Here is a 26,393-nt window from a genome sequence, read left to right on the forward strand (position 1 = left end):
CATGCGTTCATCTCGCGTCAGCGTGCGGTCACGTGATCACGGCGCTCTCAATAGTTCTAAAAGAACCAGCACTTTGTCAATCAGACAACAGCTTCCCTATACAGGTATTTGCAGCAATTTTTGGAAAACAGTACAGCATAGTGTGCATTTATGATTACATCAACCGCATTTACAGTGTCATTTAAAAATGGAGAGTAATGGAGATGCAACATTGTAATGTTATGCTGTTGTATTTAGGCCTGAGATACTATCATAGTGAAATGTTTCCGTACACCTTAACTATTTTTCAATAAAATAAATGTTATTAAATAAACTGCATTTTCGTTTAGTAATATTTTTTGAATATTTTGAGGAGATATTGTGGTACTAAATACTATTTGTGCAATAATTATGGTCCATTAATGACCACTTAAAGTAATTTCTTCTAATATTTATATTATTTATATTACAATTAGTGTAGTATCTAAGGTTAAAATAAAGAATTCCAATCCAAAGAGGCAAATCAGAGGCATTTTGTGGACTGGAAAAATAACTTTCATTTGTAATACCATTGCCCACGAAGTGCCTGTATGGCTCTTTGATAAATATTAGTCAAGTTGCTTTAAGTAATGCAGAACATAACTGCTTATTTATTTGTAGGTTTTACATTTGAATAGACATGGTCAGATACAAAAATCTGAAATTTTAAAATGTTTTTTCCAGAGCTGTATATATTTTTGGTGCATTGTATTATTGTATTTAAACATTCAGTTATTTTTGTTATTACAAAACTAGTTCTTAAAGCCGTTATGCTATGACAAAACTTTTTTTGCAACTTATTTCAATATCGTGATGATATCGTATACCGCGACAAAAGCTTTAGCAATTTATCACAACATGAAAAATTGATATCGGCAGATGCCTATAACGTGCGTATGATAAACAGTTTTGTTAGCATGTTGATGCTGCTCGTTCAAATCTGCAACCCAAAACAAAACTAGCTGTGAAGCACTAGTCTAACGAGTTGACGCCTTTAACCTCTCTGTCCATGACGAACACTCCCTCCATCATAACAAAGACCCCAGCTGCCCTCCGTCTCATACAGGGGGGAAGGAGAGGAGAGGGGCCCCCGCGCCTCCACATCAACACACACAAACACAGGGGCCCCAAAACATTCCCAGCCTCACCATAGCAACAGAAGAGCAACACACATTGTCATGGAGATCAGGAGACCCAGGGATACGTGGGGGTTTGTGGAGAGCTGGACCTCCGCCTTATTCATCGTATAGTGTCAGCGAGAAGCTCAACATTACACAGAGACAAGGTCATCAATCTTATCCTACACGGACCACTTTATAGCTCGCCTATGATTTAAGAGCCCGAGCCGCTTCGGAAAACTCTTGTATGCTTTTTTTGGTTGAGGATATATACTCTGTTAAAGTCTTGATCAATGGCAAACTCTCTTTCCTACACCAGCGCAAAGGCAAGCAGCAGCAGATGGCGAGAAATGGAGCCAGATCTCAAGAAACCAGTAAACAATGGCAGCTCTCTGTGTTGGATGGACGGATAAATATAGATAGAGAGAGATGGAGAGAAAGATAGACAGACATATTTACTAAAAGCTGCTTTTAAATTGTATAATATATATAAAAAGAGTAGCAAAACTGCGTTAGTTTGAACTTTTGATTCATTTCTGTACAGCAGTTCATTTCAATAAATCAAAATTCCAAACACTTGATTTAACATTTATTTTGCATTAAAGCTCAAATTTTTAAGAAAGTTTCTGCATTTCTTATTTTCCAATTAAACTGGATGGATGGATGGATGGATGGATGGATGGATGGATGATGAACAGATAGATAGACAGACAGACAGACAGACAGACAGACAGACAGATAGACAGATAGATAGATAGATAGATAGATAGATAGATAGATAGATAGATAGATAGATAGATAGATAGATAGATAGATAGATAGATAGATAGATAGATAGATAGATAGATAGATAGATAGATAGATAGATAGATAGATAATGAACAGATAGATAGATTAATAAATGGATGGATGAACAGATGGATGGATGGATGATGAACAGATAGATGATGGATGGATGGATAGATGATGAACAGATAGATAGATAGATAGATAGATAGATAGATAGATAGATAGATAGATAGATAGATAGATAGATAGATAGATAGATAGATAGATAGATAGATAGATAGATAGATAGATAGATAGATAGATAGATAGATAGATAGATAGATGGATGATGAACAGATAGATAGATTAATAAATGGATGGATGAACAGATGGATGGATGGATGATGAACAGATAGATGATGGATGGATGGATAGATGAAAAGATAGATAGATAGATAGATAGATAGATAGATAGATAGATAGATAGATAGATAGATAGATAGATAGATAGATAGATAGATAGATAGATAGATAGATAGATAGATAGATAGATAGATAGATAGATAGATAGATGGATGATGAACAGATCGAATGATGATGGATGGATGGATGATGAACAGATAGATAGATTAATAAATGGATGGATGAACAGATGGATGAATGGATGATGAACAGATAGATGATGGATGGATGGATGGATGGATTTATTTTTGTTGACAATAAAAACACAACATTATATTTTTAGTTCATGTTGTCTAAGCTCCACTAATAATATCAACAGATATAACATTTAACTTTACGAATGTATTAGTAAATGTTGACATTAACTTTGATTAATGAATGCATGTTTACTAATGTTTACGGAACTTTTTTGAAAAAAGTCTTAACATAAATGTTTTTAACATTTATTGAATATGGTCAAAAGGCAGAACAACCAAGTGTGTTATATATATCGGCCATAGTAAGGAAGCAGATGTGGGCAGAGCTGAGTGAGGAGCAGGTCCAGGTTTTGGCAGGGTCTGCCTGGGTCTGGAGTCCCAGATGTCCTGCTGTTGAGGGCTCAGGAGAATAATGCACTGAAGTGTGTACGATCCACAGAGACGCCACCTGGCCAGTGCACAGCCCTGTGACCCTTCCCCTGCCACTCATTAATAAAGGCCACCCTCCGTGTCAGAAAAACTACTAAATCAAGAAGTTTTGGTCGGGCAAAGCTGACTTTTCAATGACCAGGGTGTCTGATAGTCAAACCCAAAGCACCAAAGTTACTAAAAAGACATTGCAATGAAAACAAAGTTCTCTCCAAAAACACTACATGGGATAATACTAATTTCTGTTTCACTAGCATCAACAAATTGAATTGCAAAAATAATGTTTGTTTTCAAATAAGCTTCTCAAACACTCCTGCCATTGGTCAGACAAAGGGTAGCCCCACCCCAAACTCACAGCATTGGTCGAGTCAATTTAACGGTGTTGTGTGTTCAAGTCATGCCGGAAAGATCATACTTATGAGTTGAATGCACATGAAAGCATACATATGAATCGGAAGCTCTTAATTTGTTTTATGGCCCTTGTTTATGAGTTGGGGGCGTGTACGTGGGTAACATGGCGGAAATCCACACATAGATATTTAGCAGGGACATTGACAGTCTTTTTTAGTAAACAAATAAGCTAATGGCCTGCACAAAATATAATAGCATTGTAACATAACAATATGTAACAAAGTTACAAATTAATTAACTTTAAAAAAAGTAAAACACACCTGATGCATATTCTTTGTTCTTCATTTTCTAAGTAGAGTTTAAAACCTTGCAGTATTTTGTGTAGTTAATTAAGAGAAGGTACACCACCATCTTTCCAACTCGTAAATACGAACTTTCCAGGAGGATTTGAACGCACCATGATGATTAAAAAAAATGTTCTGAAAGTGTCACAACTCAGTTTCAACATAAAAATGCCTCTAAACTAGGCTAGGAGAAAGTATTTCAACACTTGAACAATTACAACCTCAGCATTAGTGCATTACATTTAACCCAAAATTGGCAGGGGTAAAAAAAGAAAAAAGCAAAGAGGAAAATCTGTTTAGTTATTTAAACGGCACCTAAAACGTTTAAAACACATTTAAAAAGCACCTAAAACGTTTATTTGAACATGCAATAAGACTCAGATTTGAGAATGTTTGATCTCCAAATGAAATCTTTAACATCAAGATTTGGTTTTATTATTTCCTCACTTATTTTCTATGATTATCAGAACAAGTATCTCGTTACTAAAACAACACCCAATGCAACATCTTTGACAACAAAGATGCCCTTTGAAACAATTCATCATTTATCTGTCTCTGAAAAAAAGAAATCAAATCATATTCCCAAAAACCCAGCTGCCAGGCAGCTTTTATCCCTCCTAATATAAATCATTTATCTGTTCATATGCCATACAGTTGTGTGCATTTATTCTGGTAATGGAAGTGAAATTGGTAACATTGGCCTGAGCCTCATTTGAGCAGGATCAATAAAGACCCCTGGGGGTCACTTTCCCCTGCTGCATCTGCTGAAGGCGGGCTTCAACCTCAAGTCTTCCCACGACCCCTGACCTGGGACAATCTCTCATAATTTTCCCCTTAGCAAAGATCATTTTATCCTACACTGTAACCTGCACATCAATTTACAGGCATCACCTAATAATAAACCTTCTAATATAATGTTACAAGTGATGCATTCTGTGTGGCAATAATATCCCGAATATCATTTCAAAAGCTTCGCAAACAACTTAAAAGATGCAAACCCACCAGCGCCAGATGGTCCCGGCTCCATCCCATCCACTGAGCCACAAAGGGTTCACCAAAGTCCCGATGCTCAATCGCCACGGCGACCGGCCCTTCAGGCTGGAAGCGTCCCCGACTTCCAGCCTCCTTTCCTGGGCGAGCGGGATCGTCTCCGCCGCCGCTGCTGGAGCCCCCAAACCCGCAAGAGTTGAGAGGGAAACAAAAGCTCCTTAGTTCCGATCCCGAATGACCCTCTACTCTAGGCTCTTTCCGTCCGTGCCTGGATGCTGCGGGTCGGGCTGCTCTGCTGCGGGTTGTTGTGCCTCCTGCTCACCGTTCAAGCTAGATCCACCAGCGGAACAAAAACGCTCGACCCGTCCGTCACCCCCCACAGCCCGAGAGCCCGTTTCTTCTTCTTCTTCTTCTTCTCCTCCCACTGCTGAGATTCTTGACTGTCTGCTGGTGTGTTTTGTGTTCGCCCTCTAGTGTGCGCTTGAAAATCCCATTCATTCATTCATTCATTCATTTAGGACAGGAAAGAATGCAGGAATAATGCTTCCTGCATACTACACACACTATATACTACATGCTGACCCCCTTTAATTTAAAGTCCACATGAAATCAAAGTTTTTTGGCTTTTAGTATGAATATGCTGTGTGCTCGAAAACAATGGGGGGGGGGGGGGATCACATTTAGAAGATATAAGCATCCAAAGCATATAGTCTCTGTCTCTCACTTCCACCAATATGGATAAATGATTTTGTTGTCATTACGCTAAATTTCAGCTTCTAATCAGATAGCACAGAGACACGACAGCACAGAGCGGATCATGTGATCGAGTTGGTCCAGAGTCACGACAGCACAGAGCGGATCATGTGATCGAGTCGGTCCAGAGACACGACAGCACAGAGCGGATCATGTGATCGAGTTGGTCCAGAGTCACGACAGCACAGAGCGGATCATGTGATCGAGTCGGTCCAGAGACACGACAGCACAGAGCGGATCATGTGATCGAGTCTGTCCAGAGTCACGACAGCACAGAGCGGATCATGTGATCGAGTCTGTCCAGAGTCACGACAGCACAGAGCGGATCATGTGATCGAGTCGGTCCAGAGTCACGACAGCACAGAGCGGATCATGTGATCGAGTCGGTCCAGAGTCACGACAGCACAGAGCGGATCATGTGATCGAGTCGGTCCAGAGTCACGACAGCACAGAGCGGATCATGTGATCGAGTCGGTCCATAGTCAAGACAGCACAGAGCGGATCATGTGATCGAGTCTGTCCAGAGTCACGACAGCACAGAGCGGATCATGTGATCGAGTCGGTCCATAGTCAAGACAGCACAGAGCGGATCATGTGATCGAGTCGTCCAGAGTCAAGACAGCACAGAGCGGATCATGTGATCGAGTCGGTCCAGAGTCATGACAGCGCAGAGCGGATCATGTGATCGAGTCGGTCCAGAGTCACGACAGCACAGAGCGGATCATGTGATCGAGTCGGTCCAGAGTCACGACAGCGCAGAGCGGATCATGTGATCGAGTCGGTCCAGAGTCACGACAGCTCAGAGCGGATCATGTGATCGAGTCGGTCTAGAGTCACGACAGCACAGAGCGGATCATGTGATCGAGTCGGTCCAGAGTCACGACAGCACAGAACGGATCATGTGATCGATTCGGTCCAGAGTCACGACAGCACAGAGCGGATCATGTGATCGATTCGGTCCAGAGTCACGACAGCACAGAGCAGATCATGTGATCGAGTCGGTCCAGAGTCACGACAGCACAGAGCGGATCACGTGATCGAGTCGGTCCAGAGTCACGACAGCCCACAGCGGATCATGTAATAGAGTCGGTCCAGAGTCACGACAGCACAGAGCGGATCATGTGAACGAGTCGGTCCAGAGTCACGACAGCACAGAGCAGATCATGTGATCGAGTCGGCCCAGAGTCACGACAGCACAGAGCGGATCATGTGATCGAGTCGTCCAGAGTCACGACAGCACAGAGCGGATCATGTGATCGAGTCGGTCCAGAGTCACGACAGCACAGAGCGGATCATGTGATCGAGTCGGTCCAGAGTCACGACAGCACAGAGCGGATCATGTGATCGAGTCGGTCCAGAATCACGACAGCACAGAGCGGATCATGTGATCGAGTCGGTCCAGAATCACGACAGCACAGAACGGATCATGTGATCGAGTCGGTCCAGAATCACGACAGCACAGAGCGGATCATGTGATCGAGTCGGTCCAGAGTCACGGCAGCACAGAGCGGATCATGTGATCGAATCGTCCAGAATCACGACAGCACAGAGCGGATCATGTGATCGAGTCGGTCCAGAGTCACGACAGCACAGAGCGGATCATGTGATCGATTCGGTCCAGAGTCACGACAGCACAGAGCAGATAATGTGATCGAGTCAGTCCAGAGTCACGACAGCCCAGAGCGGATCATGTGATCGAGTCGGTCCAGAGACACGACAGCCCACAGCGGATCATGTGAACGAGTCGGTCCAGAGTCACGACAGCACAGAGCAGATCATGTGATCGAGTCGGCCCAGAGTCCGACAGCACAGAGCGGATCATGTGATCGAGTCGGTCCAGAGTCACGACAGCACAGAGCGGATCATTTGATCGAGTCGGTCCAGAATCACGACAGCACAGAGCGGATCATGTGATCGAGTCGGTCCAGAATCACGACAGCACAGAGCGGATCATGTGATCGAGTCGGTCCAGAGTCACGACAGCACAGAGCGGATCATGTGATCGAGTCGGTCCAGAGTCACGACAGCACAGAGCGGATCATGTGATCGAGTCGGTCCAGAGTCACGACAGCACAGAGCGGATCATGTGATCGAGTCGGCCCAGAGTCACGACAGCACAGAGCGGATCATGTGATCGAGTCGTCCAGAGTCACGACAGCACAGAGCGGATCATGTGATCGAGTCGGTCCAGAGTCACGACAGCACAGAGCGGATCATGTGATCGAGTCGGTCCAGAGTCACGACAGCACAGAGCGGATCATGTGATCGAGTCGGTCCAGAGTCACGACAGCACAGAGCGGATCATGTGATCAAGTCGGTCCAGAGTCACGACAGCCCAGAGCGGATCATGTGATCGAGTCGGTCCAGAGTCACGACAGCACAGAGCGGATCATGTGAACGAGTCGGTCCTGAGTCACGACAGCACAGAGCGGATCATGTGAACGAGTCGGTCCAGAGTCACGACAGCACAGAGCGGATCATGTGATCGATTCGGTCCAGAGTCACGACAGCACAGAGCGGATCATGTGAACGAGTCGGTCCAGAGTCACGACAGCACAGAGCGGATCATGTGATCGAGTCGGTCCAGAGTCATGACAGCACAGAGCGGATCATGTGATCGAGTCGGTCCAGAGTCATGACAGCACAGAGTGGATCATGTGAACGAGTCGGTCCAGAGTCACGACAGCACAGATCGGATCATGTGATCGAGTCGGTCCAGAGTCACGACAGCGCAGAGCGGATCATGTGATCGAGTCGGTCCAGAGTCACGACAGCACAGAGTGGATCATGTGATCGAGTCGGTCCAGAGTAACCACAGCGCAGAGCGGATCATGTGATCGAGTCGGTCCAGAGTCACGACAGCGTAGAGCGGATCATGTGATCGAATCGTCCAGAGTCACGACAGCACAGAGCGGATCATGTGATCGAGTCGGTCCAGAGTAACCACAGCGCAGAGCGGATCATGTGATCGAGTCGGTCCAGAGTCACGACAGCGTAGAGCGGATCATGTGATCGAATCGTCCAGAGTCACGACAGCACAGAGCGGATCATGTGATCGAGTCGGTCCAGAGTCACGGCAGCTCAGAGCGGATCATGTGATCGTTTCGGTCCAGAGTCACGACAGCACAGAGCGGATCATGTGATCGAGTCGGTCCAGAGTCACGACAGCACAGAGCGGATCATGTGATCGAGTCGGTCCAGAGTCACGACAGCCCAGAGCGGATCATGTGATCGAGTCGGTCCAGAGTCACGACAGCACAGAGCGGATCATGTGATCGAGTCGGTCCAGAGTCACGACAGCACAGAGCGGATCATGTGATCGAGTCGGTCCAGAGTCACGACAGCACAGAGCGGATCATGTGATCGAGATGTCCAGAGTCATGTGATCATGTGATAACTTTGACTTTTATGCCATACTTTTTATGTCGAAATTTCAGATTTATTAATGTCATAATTTAACTTTTTCCATCTCATAATTATGACTAGTATGCCATAATTATGATTTACCAAATAATTATTTATTTCTCTAATGTGGCAGGAATGGGCTTCCATAAATCTGTGAGATGAACGGTAAACTATTTTTATTTATTTATTAACTTTAAAACTTTTTATTGGATGGTATTTGGACGTGCTGTTGCTGTCTAAGCTATCACTAGCTATTTAGTTTTCTACGAATTACAAACAGAACTTCACTGACAATAACCGACTAGAGGCAAGTATCACTTTGGTTTGTAGAGGGTATAGTTAATCCAGTTTATGGATCATAATTGGCAATTGTCCTTACAGGTGCTTAAGAGTGTTTTTGCACGGTTTAATATTTGATAAATATCCTTGAACATTCTTTCTAGCATTTCTGTATGAAGTTCATACTATGAACAATTTATTACAGTTGATTCTTAAAGTCATAATTTAAGAGCAAAGCTCATTCTCGTCAAAGAAGGCAAAGAGCTAGAGAGCCCAAATATGTTATGCATTTTGATATGTTGATTGATTTGCATTTAATAAAGAGTATCTAAAAAAATACAACAACAAACAACAAATATATGGCAAACGTGTGTTATTTGTATTGATTTCAACATTTTAAGGGAAGAAAATGTTATGAAATTTCATGTGCTGCTCTATATATATATAGAAAAACAAGGAATATTTCTTAATTAATCTGTTACTTGTTTTACCTAAATGTAGTTTTCATAAATATAAATTCGGCTAAAACAATCCTTTAATTACATTTTAAAATCAGAAGTTCAACAATAACTAAATCTTTTTCTTTTTTTTAAAATAAAGAAAGCTGTAAAAAAAAATGTGTTGCTATTTCATTTAACTTTTATGTTCGTCACTGTTTTATTTTATTTGTGTATCTGTTTCTTATCTTTGTTTATTCAATGTACCCCTGACTGTTTTTTGTAATTCTTTAAAACTAATTAAAAATATATATATATTATTATTTTGGCGATTGCTTTGCTGTCGCGTTCCTGTGGCGTCACTTCCTGTCAGGGGAAGAAGACGTCATCCTACAGGCAGGCTGTGAGCTGTGAGTTGGAGCTTTATGATTTCTTTAAAAACAGCGAAGTAACGCTTTAAATCGCGCCGATTTTTAATAAATTGAATGAAAGCCTCCCTTTAGCAGTAGACTTGATCAATTAACATTGTAATGGTGTGATATTTAGGGTAGTTATCACGCTATTGTGCGTTTCATGGAGTAACCAATTCAAAGTCATAATAATAACAATCACAATATTGATGAATGTCATTCTGTTGATCTTTATGAGTCGCTATTTACTGATGTTGTTAAAGGAGTAAGTGTTTCAGGTCGGTATGGTTCACTTGGAGAAAATGGTTCTGTATATTTTCCTATTCATGCTGTCAAATGTTATATTTTAATACATTATTAATCCTATGAGGATCATTTCAGGAATAGAGAAACATTACAAATTGTGTTTATATCAGTTTTTTTTAATCTATAAACGACAGACTTGATTTGAGTAAATATTTAATATACATAAATGTGACGACAAAACCAGTCATAAGGCTCATTGCATCAGCTGAAAGATGAATAAATAAGATTTCCATTGATGTAAGGTTTGTTAGGATTTGCCCAAGATACATCTATATGAAAAGCTGTAATCTGAGGGTGCAAAAATCTAAATTTTGAGGAAAATCTCCTTTAAAGTTGTCCAAATTAAGTCCTTAACCATGCATATTACTACTAATACATTTATTAGGTTTTATCTTTATGTAACCTGATCTTTACTTAATATCCTAATGATTGTTGGGATAAAAGAAAAAAATATAATTTTAACCCATACAATGTTTTAAATTATATAATAAATTAAAAAAAATAATATGATAATAATAATTTATTAGTAGTAATAGTTTTGTTGGATATTGCCACAAATATACCCTTGAGACGCATGTCTGGTTTTGTGCCCCAATAAGTGTTATTAATATACACTGATTCTACAGACATTAATAGCATTTATATCTAATCATAAAACTTAGGTGAAGATTAAGCTAGATTAGTACAATTACAGTGCATGAATAAGCTTGATTATAAGTCCCTGCCTGTTTATGGTTGTAGTTTGCACAAAATGTGTTTAACGGTTTGTTTTGGTCTTGTTCAGTCAGCAGTTATGTTCATATTGTGACTAACTCTCTTCTTCTTTCACAGAAACAACTGCCATGTCGTGGATTCGAGAGCGGGAACTGTCCCTGATAGAAAGGCTCACTGCCAACATCCTGAAGGTTTGTTTCTTTACTACTATAAATCTTTACTATCACTTTTTTTTATCAGTTTAACACATCCTGGCTGAATGTTAGTGTGTATTGTTATAATAGATTTTAATTTTAAATATATTTAGTTCTTTTCAATCAAAGAATCCTTAAAAAGTATCAAGCAGCACAACAGTTTCCAACATTGATATAAATCAGCATATCAGTATGCAGTTCATTTGAATAAGTGTAAACCCTGCCATCTGAACCCTGGTGTGGCTCAAGACCTGAAAAGATGCGTCTTGCTCCGCTTCCGAACCAACTCTGGTGTGGTTCGACTGAAATATGAACGCAACACGGACCAAAGACATGTAAATGAATACAAACAGGACATGATGCCACAAGATGAGCCCCTAAAAAGGACACAATGCTTGTTTTTCTCGTAACAGTCTAAGCGGACCAAGACTACATTTTTGGTCTGAATCAAACGAACCGAACTACAAGTGTGAACTCACCTTAAAAGATTGAAAGCCCCTGTTTCAGAGGATCACCCAGTGGCATGTACAGTGAATGAACTGAAATAATCTAATACCCTAATGGCTTTCTTAAACTATTTTCTTTCTCAGGCTGGGCCCATGCCCAAACATGTGGCCTTTATCATGGACGGTAATCGGCGTTACGCCCAGAAGACGCATGTGGAGCGACAGGAGGGCCACTCGCAGGGCTTTGAGAAACTGGCGGAGGTAAGTGTGCTGATATTTTCAGATACTGATAATTATTAGACAATATTCAGCTTGAGCGATTAACAGACATCCTACCTCAGCCTTCTGTCTGTTACATAATCTTCATTTACTTTTTCAGCTATTTTGCATACATGTCACTGGCCATTAAATTGTACATATATCCGCGTTACACCTGACTCTGTCAGTTAGCCATTAAAAAGTATGCATTCAATGATTTCAGAGAAACACTTCATATATGAAATCAACCCAACCAAAAGCTGTGTTTTCACCGCAGGAACTTTCCTCAGGAACCAGGGACTTTGGGGTGGTACTTGGTGTTTTTCGACCATAGGAATCGGGTTTAAATAAAGTTCTGGGTAAAAATGTTTCCCTTAGAAAGTCCCTGCTCATGAGGTAGTACTTTTTCAAAGTTCAGGAACTTTCGGGACGGGACTTGTACGCTGATAATGCTGATTGGTTGAGTTTATGCAGCATTTTACTTCATCCACCATTGTTAAAAGACTGTTGCTCTGCGTGCAGTGAGAGTCTTTTGCTATTTGAATCAACAATGGTCTTATATGACCGATGGACCAACGACGAGGTTCAGGCTTTATTAAGCTTATATGCAGAGGACGAAATCCAGTGGGAACTGGAAAGTCACGACTCACGAGCAGTCCTGTCACCAGACTCATTTGCCAAATATTCACAGTACATTAGACCGCGATGGAAACGCAGACAGCAATGGGTCTGAAAAAGTTCCTGGGAAAAATTGTTCCGGGTAATTTTGGTGGAAACTCTGCTATACACACCCCTCCCCTCAATGCTTCAGGAGTCAATGTCTCTCTATCACAGCTGAAGAGAAGCATAATAATGCTCTGTGAAAAATAAAGTGACGATGACGAATGAACAACAAGGAAGAACAAAAAATGTACATATAGTACACGAGTATATAAAAGCAAGATTTTGTTGTTAGTCGCCAGCAGCTCCAGACAAATAATGACACTCAAATGCTGTTGTCTCATGCATATTACACGTAAAACCTGCAACAAGCTCCCATCAGAGGCACCATATCTGAGTCCCATATAAGTCAAGTTAAACAAAATGAACTGTGGTTGGATCCTTTATATGATGCTCTCAGTTTGAAATTTCTTATTCTACATTTCATTTTTTCCTAATATGCATTGCTTCCTCTGTCATAGACGCTCCGCTGGTGCCTAAACCTGGGTATTCACGAGGTGACCGTGTATGCATTCAGCATTGAGAACTTCAAGCGTTCCAAAGAGGAGGTGGATGGCCTGATGGAGCTGGCCAGACAGAAGTTCAGCCGCCTGCTGACGGAGCAGTAAGTTACTCCTGCACAAGATCTAGTCTTCTGTACGGCATTTCATAATGTTTGTAAAAAATCGGCACCAAGATACTTCCGGGTGTCAGAACGCGAGCGGCTTATACTGACCAACTGAAGAGATCCAGCCAGCTACTGTAAAGTTACATAGTTAAAAACTTTGTTGTTGAATAAAGTTGAAACTATGACAAAAATGTGTTGCGTTTGGGGTTGCGCCGCAGAATGTGTAGGATCGTATAGTTTTTCTTAAAAAAAAGTAAATATATCCAGCAAAACCTGTGGGTGAGGAGGTTAAAGCGAGTGGACGTATTCTCTACAGAGAAGTATTCTCAAAAAAACGGTCCATCTACAAAATCATATCAGAGCATAATTATTTTCAGCTGGGGAAATTCGAGACTAATATTAGTAAACTCAAGGTCTCTTTTGAAGATCAAATTCATTGCCAGTCACTGTCTGAAGTAAAAGTACAAGGAAGAGGCAGAATGTGGTGTGGCAAGCAGCGTGGCGAGGGACCGCGAGAGCGGCCGGTGACGAGTGGTAATGAGTACCAGCTGCGTGACACACCGGTCTCGTCTCGCGGCCAAGGGACGGCAGCCACCCCACTTCGACCCAGGGGCACGGCAGCGAGGTCTCTGTCCCACCTTCCTCGCTCCAGCACCATCGCCTCGGGCAGCCCTCGCGGTCCTCATTCATCCGCGCTGCCCGACCTCCTCAGCACCGCGATCCCTTCTTCAACAGCATGTCCCTCCTTCCCTTTATGAGGAACCGCTTTCCTAAAATCTATTTTTATGTAAAATATAAATAAATAAATATTTAAACTGGTGAGTAAAACCCACTAAAGATACAGAGCAAACACATACAATTCTGGAATGTATACAGCAGAGAAACGTTTAGAAATGAAACCCATTTAGAATATTCAGTAGACTTTTTTTCAGTCTTTTTATTCTCTGAAAGTTTCTAGGGACCCCTAGGTGTCCCCAGACCCCAGTTTGAAAACCCCTGTACTAAACGGCATTTCATGTATTGCTATCTCCTGAATAATAATAATATTCAGTAGACTTTATTCTGTTTTTCTCTGCTTTTTTATTCCCTGAAAGTTTCTGGGGACCCCTTAGAACCTTCTGGAGGACCCCTGGGGGTCCCCGGACCCCAGTTTGGAAACCCCTGTACTAGACGGCATTTCATGTATTGCTATCTCCTGAATTAGTTAATCAGTTCCTCAATAATCATGTTAACTATGTCTGAATTACTAGCGTTGCCATAGGAACGTTTCGCCTTTTGCCACCCGGAAGAACGTCTATTACTGTTGTGACGTCATGCTGAATTGTCGTATTGGTTGGCTAAATAGAATTATGTACAATGTATATGTGATTTCTAGGGAGAATCTTGAGAAGCATGGTGTGTGTATTCGTGTGCTGGGAGACCTGACTCTACTGCCTGAAGATCTGCAGCAGGTTATTGCCAAAGCTGTGGTGTCAACTAGAGCACACAACAGGTGAGCACTGCATTATACCGGTTCTTAACTTTGGATTTTCTACTTCACAGATCTTCATCAAAATAAATATCAAGTTTAGCTATATCACCACAGCCTTATTTAATAACAACCCTCTACAGTGCGAGTAAATCACTTGCATATTTTATTTTATTTAACCAGGAAAAGTCCCATTGAGTTACAGTAACTCTTCTCTCAGGGAGTCCTGGCCAAGACTGACAGCCAAAAGTTTCAAAACAATATACATAAAAGACAGGACAAAGATTATAGACTACACCACAAATCACTATACATACTAGAACACAAACAAGGCATTATACTTCACGTAAGCAAATACAGACATATGCTGCGTCCCAATTCGCCTACTTTTTTACGTCCTAAAAGTATGTGCTGTAGCAGAAGAGTATGCAAGCTTTGGGATATACTACTTCGGGACCCACTTTATATTAGGTGGCCTTAACTACTATGTACTAACATTGTAATTAATCATTTGATACAATGCACTCATTGTGTACATACATGTTTTTACATTGTACTTACATTTTCAAAATGACCTGCATGTAATTACGTCTGTAATTATTACATTTGTAATTACTCTGTTGACATTTCCCTTACACCTAACCCTACCATTAAACTTACCCATCCCACCACACCTGTCCCTAACTCAACCCCTTTCCCAGCTCAATATCAGCAAAAGTGTTTTGCAATATAATATGAACACAATAAGTACATTGTACTTACTTTTTGATGTAAGTACATAGTTAAGGCCACCTAATATAAAGTGGGACCCTACTTTGTCATCTTTAACGGACTCTGTTGCTTAGTTACGTGAATCTCATCACCGTTTAAACTGCCTTGTTAATCATCATCGCAGTTAAAATCCTCCACATTTAGTTTAAAAGGTAGGGTAGGTAAGAATTGGTTATTTAAACTTTCTTTATATATCAATACAAAATTAAAATGTTAGTACTCTAAAAAAAAAGAAAGTATAAAAATTGAGTGTCTGTAGACCTCTCACGACTGTTTTAAAGACAGCTCATTATTTCCATTCCCTCCACCTTCTCCCTTTTGGGCTCTTTTAAAGCCACGCCCCCCAAAATACGGTGAAAAAATACCCCCCAAAAAAAGGAACGGCCGACCACTCAGCTGGAAGACGCATTATTTACCTGAGAGGAGCGGAGAAGGAGTGGAGTGCATATATATACATATCTATGGTTGACAGGGCAAAAGCAGTGCACATGGAGAGCGGGAGCCGTTGTGCATTCTGGCAGCTTTTTTCTCGTTGATCACGCGCAGCTGAACCGTGTATAGAGACAGAGCGACACGCGTCATAATCTGAAAACCACGCTCACCGGGGGGGGGGATAAACCAACCATCTCCATTGACTTTCTATTGCGGGATGCAACCTCCTTGTCATTTCAGACTTATTACAAATAAAATGAACAATGTCTAAAAGCTGATATTTGACAAGGTGTAGAGAAAACAAGCTAAAAAAAAAAATGAACAAAAACCCAGAAGTTTTTATAAGCTGTTGACCCAAAAAATGAGCGTTTAAGGACAAAAAAGTGGATACAGGCACTTAAGACAGAGCACGAGATGCTATATTACACTGAGAACTGCGCCCACTGGAGGGGAAAGTAATCAGAGACAGGAAATATAATATATAAAACTGACATTTGGATATTTGACAACATGTTTACTGCACACGTAGGCATACTGAGACATACTGAGTGTCAGGATCCCAAAATTAACCTATTCTTCCTGCTAAAGCTTCACGTCTTATTGCCTGTATGCACTTTAGTCTCCTTAAACGCTCGTTTTTTGGGGTCGACAGCTTATAAAAACTTGTGTTTTTTAGCTTGTGTGTGCTATACATCTTGTCACATATCAGCTTTTAGACATTGCCCTGTTGTTTGTTGTATATAAAAAGGAGGACGCGACCACTTCACGCAATACAAATTCAAAGGAGAGCATTGGATTGTTTCCCCCCCCCGGTGTGGGCGTGGCCTAAATGCGCTCTGTCTCTATTGCAAATGCAGACTATAATATCGTCCAGTCTGTCACATTTGCCGGTGTTCTCCTCTGAGATGTGCTTTGATTTATGACCTGCTGCAAATGCCCCATTCCCAAACACACATGGATATAATGTGCTTAATATAAGTTGTTCACTTGATTAATGTAACAATAAAGTTAAGATACGCCCAGTTTAATAATTTAAACAGGCCTTGGAAGTTTGGGCAAAATCTTCTGGCAGTGATGTGTTTTCATTTATTTTATAATTTATTTCACAGCGCTGGATGTCATGTGGTGATTGTGAAACACTGCATTACAGGATTGTATGGTGAAATCGGTTCTCGTTCATGTTAATCAGGTCAAGTTGATCAAGAGCTATGCACCGTGGCTTTAATTCAGCACGAGCAGCGTAGCAAAAATAGGCAACAGACTCTCTGACAGAAGGCCATGCTTATATAGAACAGCAGAAATATGTCGGTTTCTCTTCTTTAAATACTCTTACATTTAGTTTAATTTAAACACTTTCAAAGGGTCAATGTTTGTTTTCACATACATTTTCCATCTACGTATACATATCTATCTACATATCTATGCTTGAACTCCTCAAATCAAACGGGTTTGCGCGTGTGAGTGACAGTCACCCAAGCCAATCACTTGTTTCGTCCCGAACGAAAATAATGAGCGATGTTTATTGCAGATTAAAAAGTCTAGAGTCACTTGATTTTTATACTCTCTTTTTCTGAGTACTCACATTTTAATTATGTATTGACATATAAAGAAAGTTTAAACAAATTTGGACAAAAGTGTTTTGGATCAGTCCTACCTACCCAGTCTTTAATTTTCTATCTTATCAGAAAGAAATGTCGTCACACGTTGATCTGCCATTTGTGGGTCTTTAATGCAGAGAGAGTCCTTGTGTGTTTGCAGTTTAAATATAATGATGCATTGAAAAGTTAATGGCCAAACGTGTCATTACAAAAGTTCTCAATGCTGCTGCAGGTGATGATAATGTGGACAACACTGAATAAATATCTATTTATCAGACTAAATACGGATAACAGATCACTCAAACCACTTTATCTGAACCTCTCTACTTAAAGAGGGGGTGAAACACTCAGTTTCAGTCAATCTCATGTCAATCTTGAGTACCTATAGAGTAGTATTGCATCCTTCATATCTCCGAAAAGTCTTTAGTTTTATTATATTTATAAAAGAAATATGGGCTGTACCGAGTCTTTCCGGAAAAAACCGAGCGCCTGGAGGCGTATCGTGTGGGCGGAGCTAAAGAATGACGATCGCAAACAAAGCGATGATGTTCTCAACCGTGGAGAAACCCATGGCTATCGATCTCAGCTAATAGATATATGATCCAGAATCATTCGGAGGCTGAAATAAATTGAACAGGAGAAACAGCAGCAGCAGGACGTCCGTCTCTGTGGTATGGACTGTATTTAGTGGCCTGTCAGCAGTTGTGTGTCTTTACTCGCAGTTTATGAGGACATGATTCGGTTTATGGACTATTGTATGTGACTAAACCTTAGCAGTAGCAAGCAAAACGGTTCTGCACGTCAGACTAGTGTAACGTTATACAGAGAACAACACTGGAGCAAAGTTAGCGCATTTGAATGACGAAGCACGCGATCGTGTCGTTTACTGATGTTTACTCACGCGACGATAGCCGACAGCACAGACATTTGAAGCAGTTTTACTCACCGGCTGCTTCCAAAGCAGGACCGAACCTTTATCGCTGGGACCGCTCCGTCAAAAACACACTTCTTTGGTATGATTTGGCGAAGTCCTGACAGCAGTGAACGGTGGAGATCCACTTTGCGTTTTGAAGCGATGTTGTGAAGCTTCCCGTCATTTCTGCGTTCAAATCGGTTCAAATGCAGCGCTGCCTTCCCAGAATGCTGTGCTGAAGCGTAGAAGTCGCTTGACGTCACCCATAGGAATAAAGTGGAGTGCGGCGCGACAGAAGTGTTCACGGATGGGTGGATCTGCAGCTGAGCGAGTGTTTATGGGCGTGCATTTCCTCTCTTGCTCTAGTCACGCGCGCGCACCCTACCGGGAGAAGAGCCCGTACGGCCCATACAAGGACCTTCCGCTCTATTAACGTCAAGCTGAGCCATACTCAAAAAAAACTCTCCGAAACGTGTGAGAAACCGGAAGGAGTAGTTTTGACACAGAAATACGCCATCAAACGTCCAACATTAGTTTTTGAAACTTTGTCTATGTTTGTCTAAGTCTTTAACAGTGTAAAAAGCTCAGTATGCATGAAACAGCATTTCACCCCCCCTTTAACCGCCGGACTCGCACATCCGTCATGTTTGTAGTTTTTAACACTTTTTATTCGCGTTTGTAGTTCTAATCGAATCCTCGTCCAACTCGTAATGGGTTGTGGGCAATACCAGCCATTAGAGTGTGTGTCAATCCGCACTTCGAATTCTGACCGGATATATTAAACTATCCGGGTATCTTTGGAGTACTCTTTTCAGCATACTACAATTTGGGACACACTAATTCCATTTTCAAATACTAGTATAGATAGTATGCGAATTGGGACGCAGGGATACAATTGAAAAGGCATGGATGGGTGGGTAGAGCGTAGAGGGTGGAATAGACAAGTACAGATAAACTCGGTTGCATGGTAGTTATATGGGTTGGAAAAACTTTCATTCAGTTTTTAGAATATGATATGTATCTGATGCATTTGCTGAAGTTAATTCATCTCATATGTTGCTGATGGTGCTCTGTTTTTATGCAGGTGTTTTCTGAATGTGTGCTTCGCATACACCTCAAGACATGAAATCGCAAATGCTGTGAAGGAAATGGCATGGGGAGTAGAACAGGGCCTGATAAAATCCAGGTAAGCTATGCTTTTTTTAGAAGTGTGAAAAAGTAATAGAGTGGTACAGGCATGACGTCACTTTGTAGGCCAAGCGGCAGTTAGCATCACACTGGCTCCCTCGAGAAAAACCCAATAGGATTTTCCTATAGGCTTTTGGATTATCGCTAAAAACAAGCTGTGATCAACAAAAGTTTGATCTTTATATATTTTCCATCAAGATAATTATCACAGATGAACACAACTCTTGTGAATTTTTAAGCCTAAACCCTTACGAAACAAAAATATATTGCAATATATTTGAAAATATCATGCAATATATTCACATATATGGGATTTAATATTTATATTTTCCAATATATTGCAATATATTGAAAGCGGCAATCATTTGTTTTATTTTGCAATATATTGCATGAATATATAATATATTTTATAATACCATCAATATATTATTCCATATATTAAAATATATTTCAAGAAAATATATTGGTAAATATATTTTCCTTTCGTAAGGGAATGCAATTGCCAGAATTAAAAAGCTAAAGGTAGGCTATAAACGGACTACACCACGGTGCTGCGTTTTACGTCACAGTCAGTGAGCTTCCGAAAACTCGTTCAAATTTTATCTCAAAACATTTTCCTAGAAAATTTGAGTTATTATGAGCATAATGAGACTGTAAAAGTGGACTGAGTTTACCTTTTTCAGTCCCATTTAACTTACCTTTTTGTCCCATTAGACACTTAGCTGTAACCACCTTTTTTAAGTCATGTTAACAGATTTTAAAAATCACGAGTAGGGTAATACAGATTTTTTTTGGAAGAATAAAACGTGAAAATGCTTACCACGGCACAGACCTAATTTCAGCCATTTAACCAAAACCTATTGACATCAGGACGAGGGAACTGGGAGTGATAAAATGCTAACTTCTTTTGGCATACAAAGTGTGTCAAATGTTATACCTGCACCACACTATAACAGCTGTTATTAATAGCTTTCTTCTCTCTGTGATTTGTCAGCGACGTGTCTGAGGTGCTTCTCGGTGAGTGTCTGTATAGCAGTAATTCTCCAAACCCTGATCTGCTCATCCGAACGTCTGGAGAAGTGCGCCTTAGTGACTTCCTACTGTGGCAGGTAACGGAGATTCGCATTGGTCAGTGTCTTGGCATACAAATGAAGCACTTGCACAAACATACAAGATTTGAGTTCATCTGCTATTCATAGTTTGATTTATAGTCTGATTGGAACAAACTAGATTTAGATTGAATTACAGTGGTGGTGTTTCTAAACTTTCATCAGTACTGGGCACAGTATTTTATACAAAATATATATTATCTAAAGCTTCTAGAAAATGAAAGCATTATATCTAAACAAGTTATGTTCAAAATTTGAGGTTGATATCTCACAGAATGTTGTTTTTGGTGCAGTGCAAAATTGGTATCATTAGATGCCAGCAAAGCTCCACCTGTACACAACAAAGTGTTTGGATTTTGAGTTTTTCTCTCTCAAAAACAGCAACAGTGTTAAAGTAGCCCAATTCCACGGGAAAACCACAGACGTGGCAACGCTGCACAGGGGTATACTGTTGTTTTGTTATAAAAACTAAACTGAAAAAGACAAGGTCACACAAGGGTATACTGTTATTTTGTTATAAATTGTCATACATGTGCAATAAAGAGCTGCTTTGTCTATGACAAATGATAGAAGAAATTATCCCTATAGTATTTCAGTGTAAGAAACTTCTGCTAGCTATTCAGCGCATGCGTGAACATTGATCCTAATGAATCAAACAGAATGGAAACAATTTCAGACCTTTTTGCAAATTTGACAGATTAGATGTTTTAGATGCCAGATTAGGTCTCTCCAATGACAGGATTTATCTGTATTATTTTACTGCGGCACAACGATTATTTTTCCCTATGAGTGTGATGAAGTTAAGCTGTTAAGAGCGGAGTAATTCCCATCACTGCTTTTTCAAATGAGATTTCCCCTCAAAACACACTCATGGCAGCTGAAAGTCTGGCACCGCTCTCATGGATGTCTATTGTGCATTAAGCACATATTGTTCTTAATATATTTACTTTCCTCCTGCAACTTTGAAGTGATGAATGTTTTTCATACTCCTGCATTATCGTGTACTCCACAGACCTCGTATTCGTGTCTAGTATTCCAGTCTGTCCTGTGGCCGGAGTATTCTTTCTGGAATCTGTGTGAAGCAGTTTTGCAGTACCAGCTGAGTCATCCATCTCTCCAGGTATGCCATAACTCTTGTCTTTCAGTTTTTATGGTGATTTACAGCTTACTTGGGTAGATCCCCTTAGGCGGACAACAAAGTGTTGATGGGAATATTCCGTTTGACAATTAATAAAAAATGGCAAAGTAAATAATCGACCGTAAATTTCCCTCCAACACGAGGAAGATCCACTTAGACCCGCTCTGGCGGATAATAAAGCAAGGGTACTTTTTAAACGCACAGCTTACAAATATTTTTAAGAAGAAGTAAAACTGCAAACCTGACTTTTCATTCTCTGCCAATCCAGATTGAGATACCCTGAACTTAGTGTTTCAGGTCATATTTATGATTATTTTAGTTTTCTATGTAAAGCACTTTGAATTACCATTGTGTGTTCCTTGCTGCTTAGCCAATCAGGACATGGCACGTTTACATTTGTTCACATTAAGGGGCCTCAGTATCTGGATCGGATTTAAGTTATGTCTATTGGGCGTTTGAAAGGCAGAGCTTCAAATAGCTTCATAGCGTAAAACAACTTTCACTTTAGCCTCAATGGCAGTACACAGTTCCTGAACACACGTATGCAAAAATCATATACTCTGAGTGACCTTATAATCGTGTTAAGATTAATTTTACACATGGCATTTGCTCAGATCTTGCTGCATTGTCCATTGCAGGGTTTCCGCAGGTCTTCGACAATTAAGGGCCTTTAAATATTAAATTCAATATCGTGGAATTAAATTAGGGCCCTGTGATTGCTACGATGCAGAAAACAGGTAAAGAATCGCAGAATCCTTTCATAAAAACCGAGAATTTACTGTATAATGTGGAATTTAAAGGAAATTAGGACGGGTATTTCACAGGGCCCTAACATTTTTTGGTTTCGTTGTTTTGTTAAACCTTTAATAAATTGCTTTTATATTGTATATGTTTCATGATTTCCATTAATTAGACATGCTAATCATATTTTATTTAACCATTAAAATGGAAAACAAAACAATAAATTAAACAGATTTGCATAGGGCTATAAATGAAATGCCAACATTTATTTGCATGCACTGCAACAACAACAACAAATCTTCCTTGAGATTTTTTGTTTTACAGTAAAAATATCTAAACATCCTTAATCAAGATAGATTTACTTGAGAGGCAAAATAAAGTCTTGTTTTCTGAATAATTCAACAGAATTAAGTGAGTTTATGCTTAAAACAAGAACAAGTATCTGGCAATGGGTATGAAAATTACTTTTTAATTTATGAAGTTGATTTTCCTCAACCCATTGGCAGATATTTGTTCGTGTTTTTTTAATAATAAAATCACTTTCACAAGATTTCTATCAATGATGAAGATGTATCTTGATTTTTAAGAATCATTTCGATATTTGCAATGGAAAACAAGACAAAGCTATTGAAAATCACTTTTTTTTTTATCTGTGCATCCTTCCGAAGGTTCAGTAAAAGTTGTTTCCGTATTCTAGTGTTTGAGAGCAAAGTGAGTCAAATTTTAAAGCATTTTTTTTTTTCTAAAATAAGTTACAAAGTAATGGATATCTGTTGGAAATTGTATTTTCTAACTTTGAAGTGTTGCTAACAAAACAATTGTGTGTGCTTCCTAGACTTACATGAACATGTTGGCATGTTATTTTCCCTTCAATTTACCTTCATAAAACCTGCAGAACCCCTGCTATAGAGAGCGTTATGTGTGCTGAGAGTGACGACAGGATGCAGAGGAAACGTTCTGCAGAAAGCCCTTAAATGAACATGGTTTGGGTGTGCTTTATGCTGACGACTAACCTCGGGCAGGCGGTCGCTCATTTAAAATACTCTAACCTCAGTTTCACAGACAAGGCTTAAAGGGTTATTTCACACAAATTAAATTAATGTCATTAACTCCTCACCCTAATGTCGCTCCACACCCGTAAGACCTCCGTTCATCTTCACACACAGTTTAAGATATTTGATATTTAGTCCGAGAGCGTATCTAAGTGTATGCACTCTATACTGTCCATGTCCAGAAAGGGAATAAAAACATCATCACAGTAGTCCATATGAGACATCACTGGGTTAATTAGAGTCTCTTGAAGCATCCAAAATACATTTTGGCCCAAAAATAACAAAAACTACGACTTTTCAAACCTCAAATAAAGATTCAAATGGTTATGAATCAGCGGATTGATTCATGATTCGGATCGCCAATGTCACGTGATTTCAGCAGTTTGACACGCGATCCGAATCATGAATCAATCCGCTGATTCATGACCGTTTGAATCTTTATTTGAGGTTTGAAATGTCGTAGTTTTTGATATTTTTGGGCCAAAATGTATTTCCGATGCTTCAAGAGATTCTAATTAACCCACAGATGTCTCATAAGGACTACTGTGATGATGTTTTTATTCCCTTTCTGGACATTGACAGTATAGTGTGCATACACTTCCATACGCTGTCGGTCTAAATATAAAATATCTTAAACTGTGTCCGAAGATGAACGGAGGTCTTACGGGTGTGGAGCGACATTAGGGTGAGGAGTTAATGACATCAATTTCATTTTTGGGGGAACTAACCCTTTCAGATAGTCCCAGACTAAAAATGCATGTTTGAGCTGTTTTAACTGAATGCATATCTTAAAATATGTCAGAGCCATTGTTTTGCCTCAAGATTGCACACCAGTAAACTACTTAAAAGACCTATTCCTGGCTTATCTAAACCTTGTTTGTGAAACCAGGCCAAAATGTATTTACATTAGAGCATGGTTAATAACAAATTCATGTGTATGTGTTGTGAATTATGCAGATCTTCTAAAGTTCTCCTGTGCATACAAATAAGAAATAATCCATGCACTTATTACTGAATGACCCCCATTGTTTGGAATGGACCATTCCTGTATTTAGGTCACTTATAGATTAATAATGGCACTTTATAGTAAAAAAACAGACAACTTGCTAAGATTAAGAACCTTTCAGCATGAAGACACAGGATATTGTATTACAGCACGTAGCGTTGTTGCTTAACGCTTATGCTTTTGTAAACGTTAACTAAATGGTTTCCTGATAACATAATTTTGGGAAGTTCAGAAGTTTTATTTAAAGTTGAGTAAAGATGAAAAAGCATGATTATTTGTTTTCAATTCACACGTGCATTTACATGCATATTCACGTTTGCTGCACGTATGCTGTGTTGCAGAAAGCCCGTGAGCTGCACAGGGAAGGCCAGGCGCTCCAGCAGATGGAAGCGGATCGCTCCTGTGTGGCCGAGCTCCTGCAGCGGCGTGGAAATGGAAAGCCTATGGATGCCCAGAGTCGACAGACAGCGCTGCTGAACTACACCGCCAGCCGAGAGGAGAGGGTGCGCTGCTTTCTCAATGCCCTTCAGCACAAGAGAGACACTTTCTTCAGCGATTTAAGCAGCCAGGCTGTCGTGGCTTAGCACTGAACTTTTTTATGTACTGATCTGTAAATACGCTACATCTGGGAGGATGTTTCACCCCGTTTTATGGGGCAGTGGCTATGTGTGTTTGTCATTACAATAGAACTGATCTTAAATCTGAAAATAAATTCACTTTGATGGACCACAGAGGCTTCTTTTATTGCCAGAATCTGTTTGATCTATAACGGTGGCAGTGATTCACTTCAGTCGTTTTTTTATTTTATTTAAATACAGTATGTACTGTATAATTCAAACTCAGATTTGTGGCTTAATTTGACCAAATAATTGAAACCTCAAGAGCAACTGATTCCCAAATCAATTATTACAATAACTTAAAGGGTTAGTTCACCCAAAAATGAAATTGATGTCATTAACTCCTCACCCTAATGTCGGTCCACACCCGTAAGACCTCCGTTCATCTCCACACACAGTTTAAGATATTTTATATTTAGTCCCTGAGCTTTCTGTTTCTCTATTGGAAATGTATGCACACTATACTGTCCCTTTGCAGAAAGGCAATAAAAACATAAAATGATGTGTGACTGATGTCATATGGACTACTTTGATAATGTTTTTATTACCTTTCTGCAAAGGGACAGTATAGTGTGCATACATTCAATGGAGGAACAGAAAGCTCTCGATCTAAATATAAAATATCTTAAACTGTGCGTGAAGATGAACGGAGGTCTTACGGGTGTGGAGCGACATAAGGGCAAGGAGTTAATGACATACATTTCATTTTTTGGGGGTGAACTAACCATTTAAGAGCATCTATATTTTATGGTAGAGCAGAAAATGTATAATTTATCTAGAATGTCTTTTACTGACTAAAAATATACCCCAAAGATATCTATCTATCTGTTCATCCACCCACCCATCCATCATCCATCCTCTTCTATCCATTCATCTTTTAAATGTTCTATGCATCCATCTATCTATCCATCCGTCCGTCCATCTTTTATAAGATCTACGCATCCATCCATCCATCCTTTAATAGTTCTGAGTCCATCCATTCATCTTTTAATAGTTATATGTATCTATCCATCCATCTGTCTTTTAATTGTTCCATCCATCCATCGATCCATCCATCATTTAATGTTCTATGTATCATCCATCCATCCTTTAATAGTTCCATCCCTCTTTTAAAGTTTATCTATCTATCTATCTATCTATCTATCTATCTATCT

At 40.1% G+C, this 26,393-nt stretch overlaps 2 protein-coding genes across 3 annotated transcripts in view; one reads left to right on the forward strand and one right to left on the reverse strand.

Annotated features, from left to right (window-relative positions):
• Nucleotides 1-5,094, reverse strand: part of ago1 (argonaute RISC component 1) — a 47,130-nt gene extending 42,036 nt beyond the window's left edge. Inside the window, exon 1 of the mRNA XM_067447822.1 lies at nucleotides 4,690-5,094. Within this exon, the coding sequence (XP_067303923.1) occupies nucleotides 4,690-4,714 (25 nt within the window). The 5' untranslated portion in view covers nucleotides 4,715-5,094. The remainder of the gene's footprint in view (nucleotides 1-4,689) is intronic.
• Nucleotides 5,095-9,886: 4,792 nt separating this feature from the next.
• Nucleotides 9,887-25,351, forward strand: dhdds (dehydrodolichyl diphosphate synthase). Of its 2 annotated transcripts, none has more exons than XM_067449503.1 (9): nucleotides 9,887-9,954; nucleotides 11,099-11,172; nucleotides 11,766-11,882; nucleotides 13,061-13,203; nucleotides 14,582-14,698; nucleotides 19,473-19,574; nucleotides 20,571-20,685; nucleotides 21,698-21,805; nucleotides 24,964-25,351. In XM_067449503.1, the coding sequence occupies exons 2-9, from the start codon at nucleotides 11,110-11,112 to the stop codon at nucleotides 25,204-25,206; spliced, it is 1,008 nt and encodes a 335-aa protein (XP_067305604.1). In that variant the 5' UTR covers nucleotides 9,887-9,954; nucleotides 11,099-11,109; the 3' UTR covers nucleotides 25,207-25,351. The 2 variants fall into 2 exon arrangements, with proteins under 2 accessions (XP_067305604.1, XP_067305605.1); XM_067449504.1 differs by lacking the exon at nucleotides 9,887-9,954 and adding an exon at nucleotides 10,033-10,239.
• The last annotated feature ends 1,042 nt before the right edge of the window (nucleotides 25,352-26,393 follow it).

The sequence above is a fragment of the Pseudorasbora parva genome, chromosome 7 (genome assembly GCF_024679245.1).
Source record: "Pseudorasbora parva isolate DD20220531a chromosome 7, ASM2467924v1, whole genome shotgun sequence".
Classification (NCBI taxonomy): domain Eukaryota; kingdom Metazoa; phylum Chordata; class Actinopteri; order Cypriniformes; family Gobionidae; genus Pseudorasbora; species Pseudorasbora parva.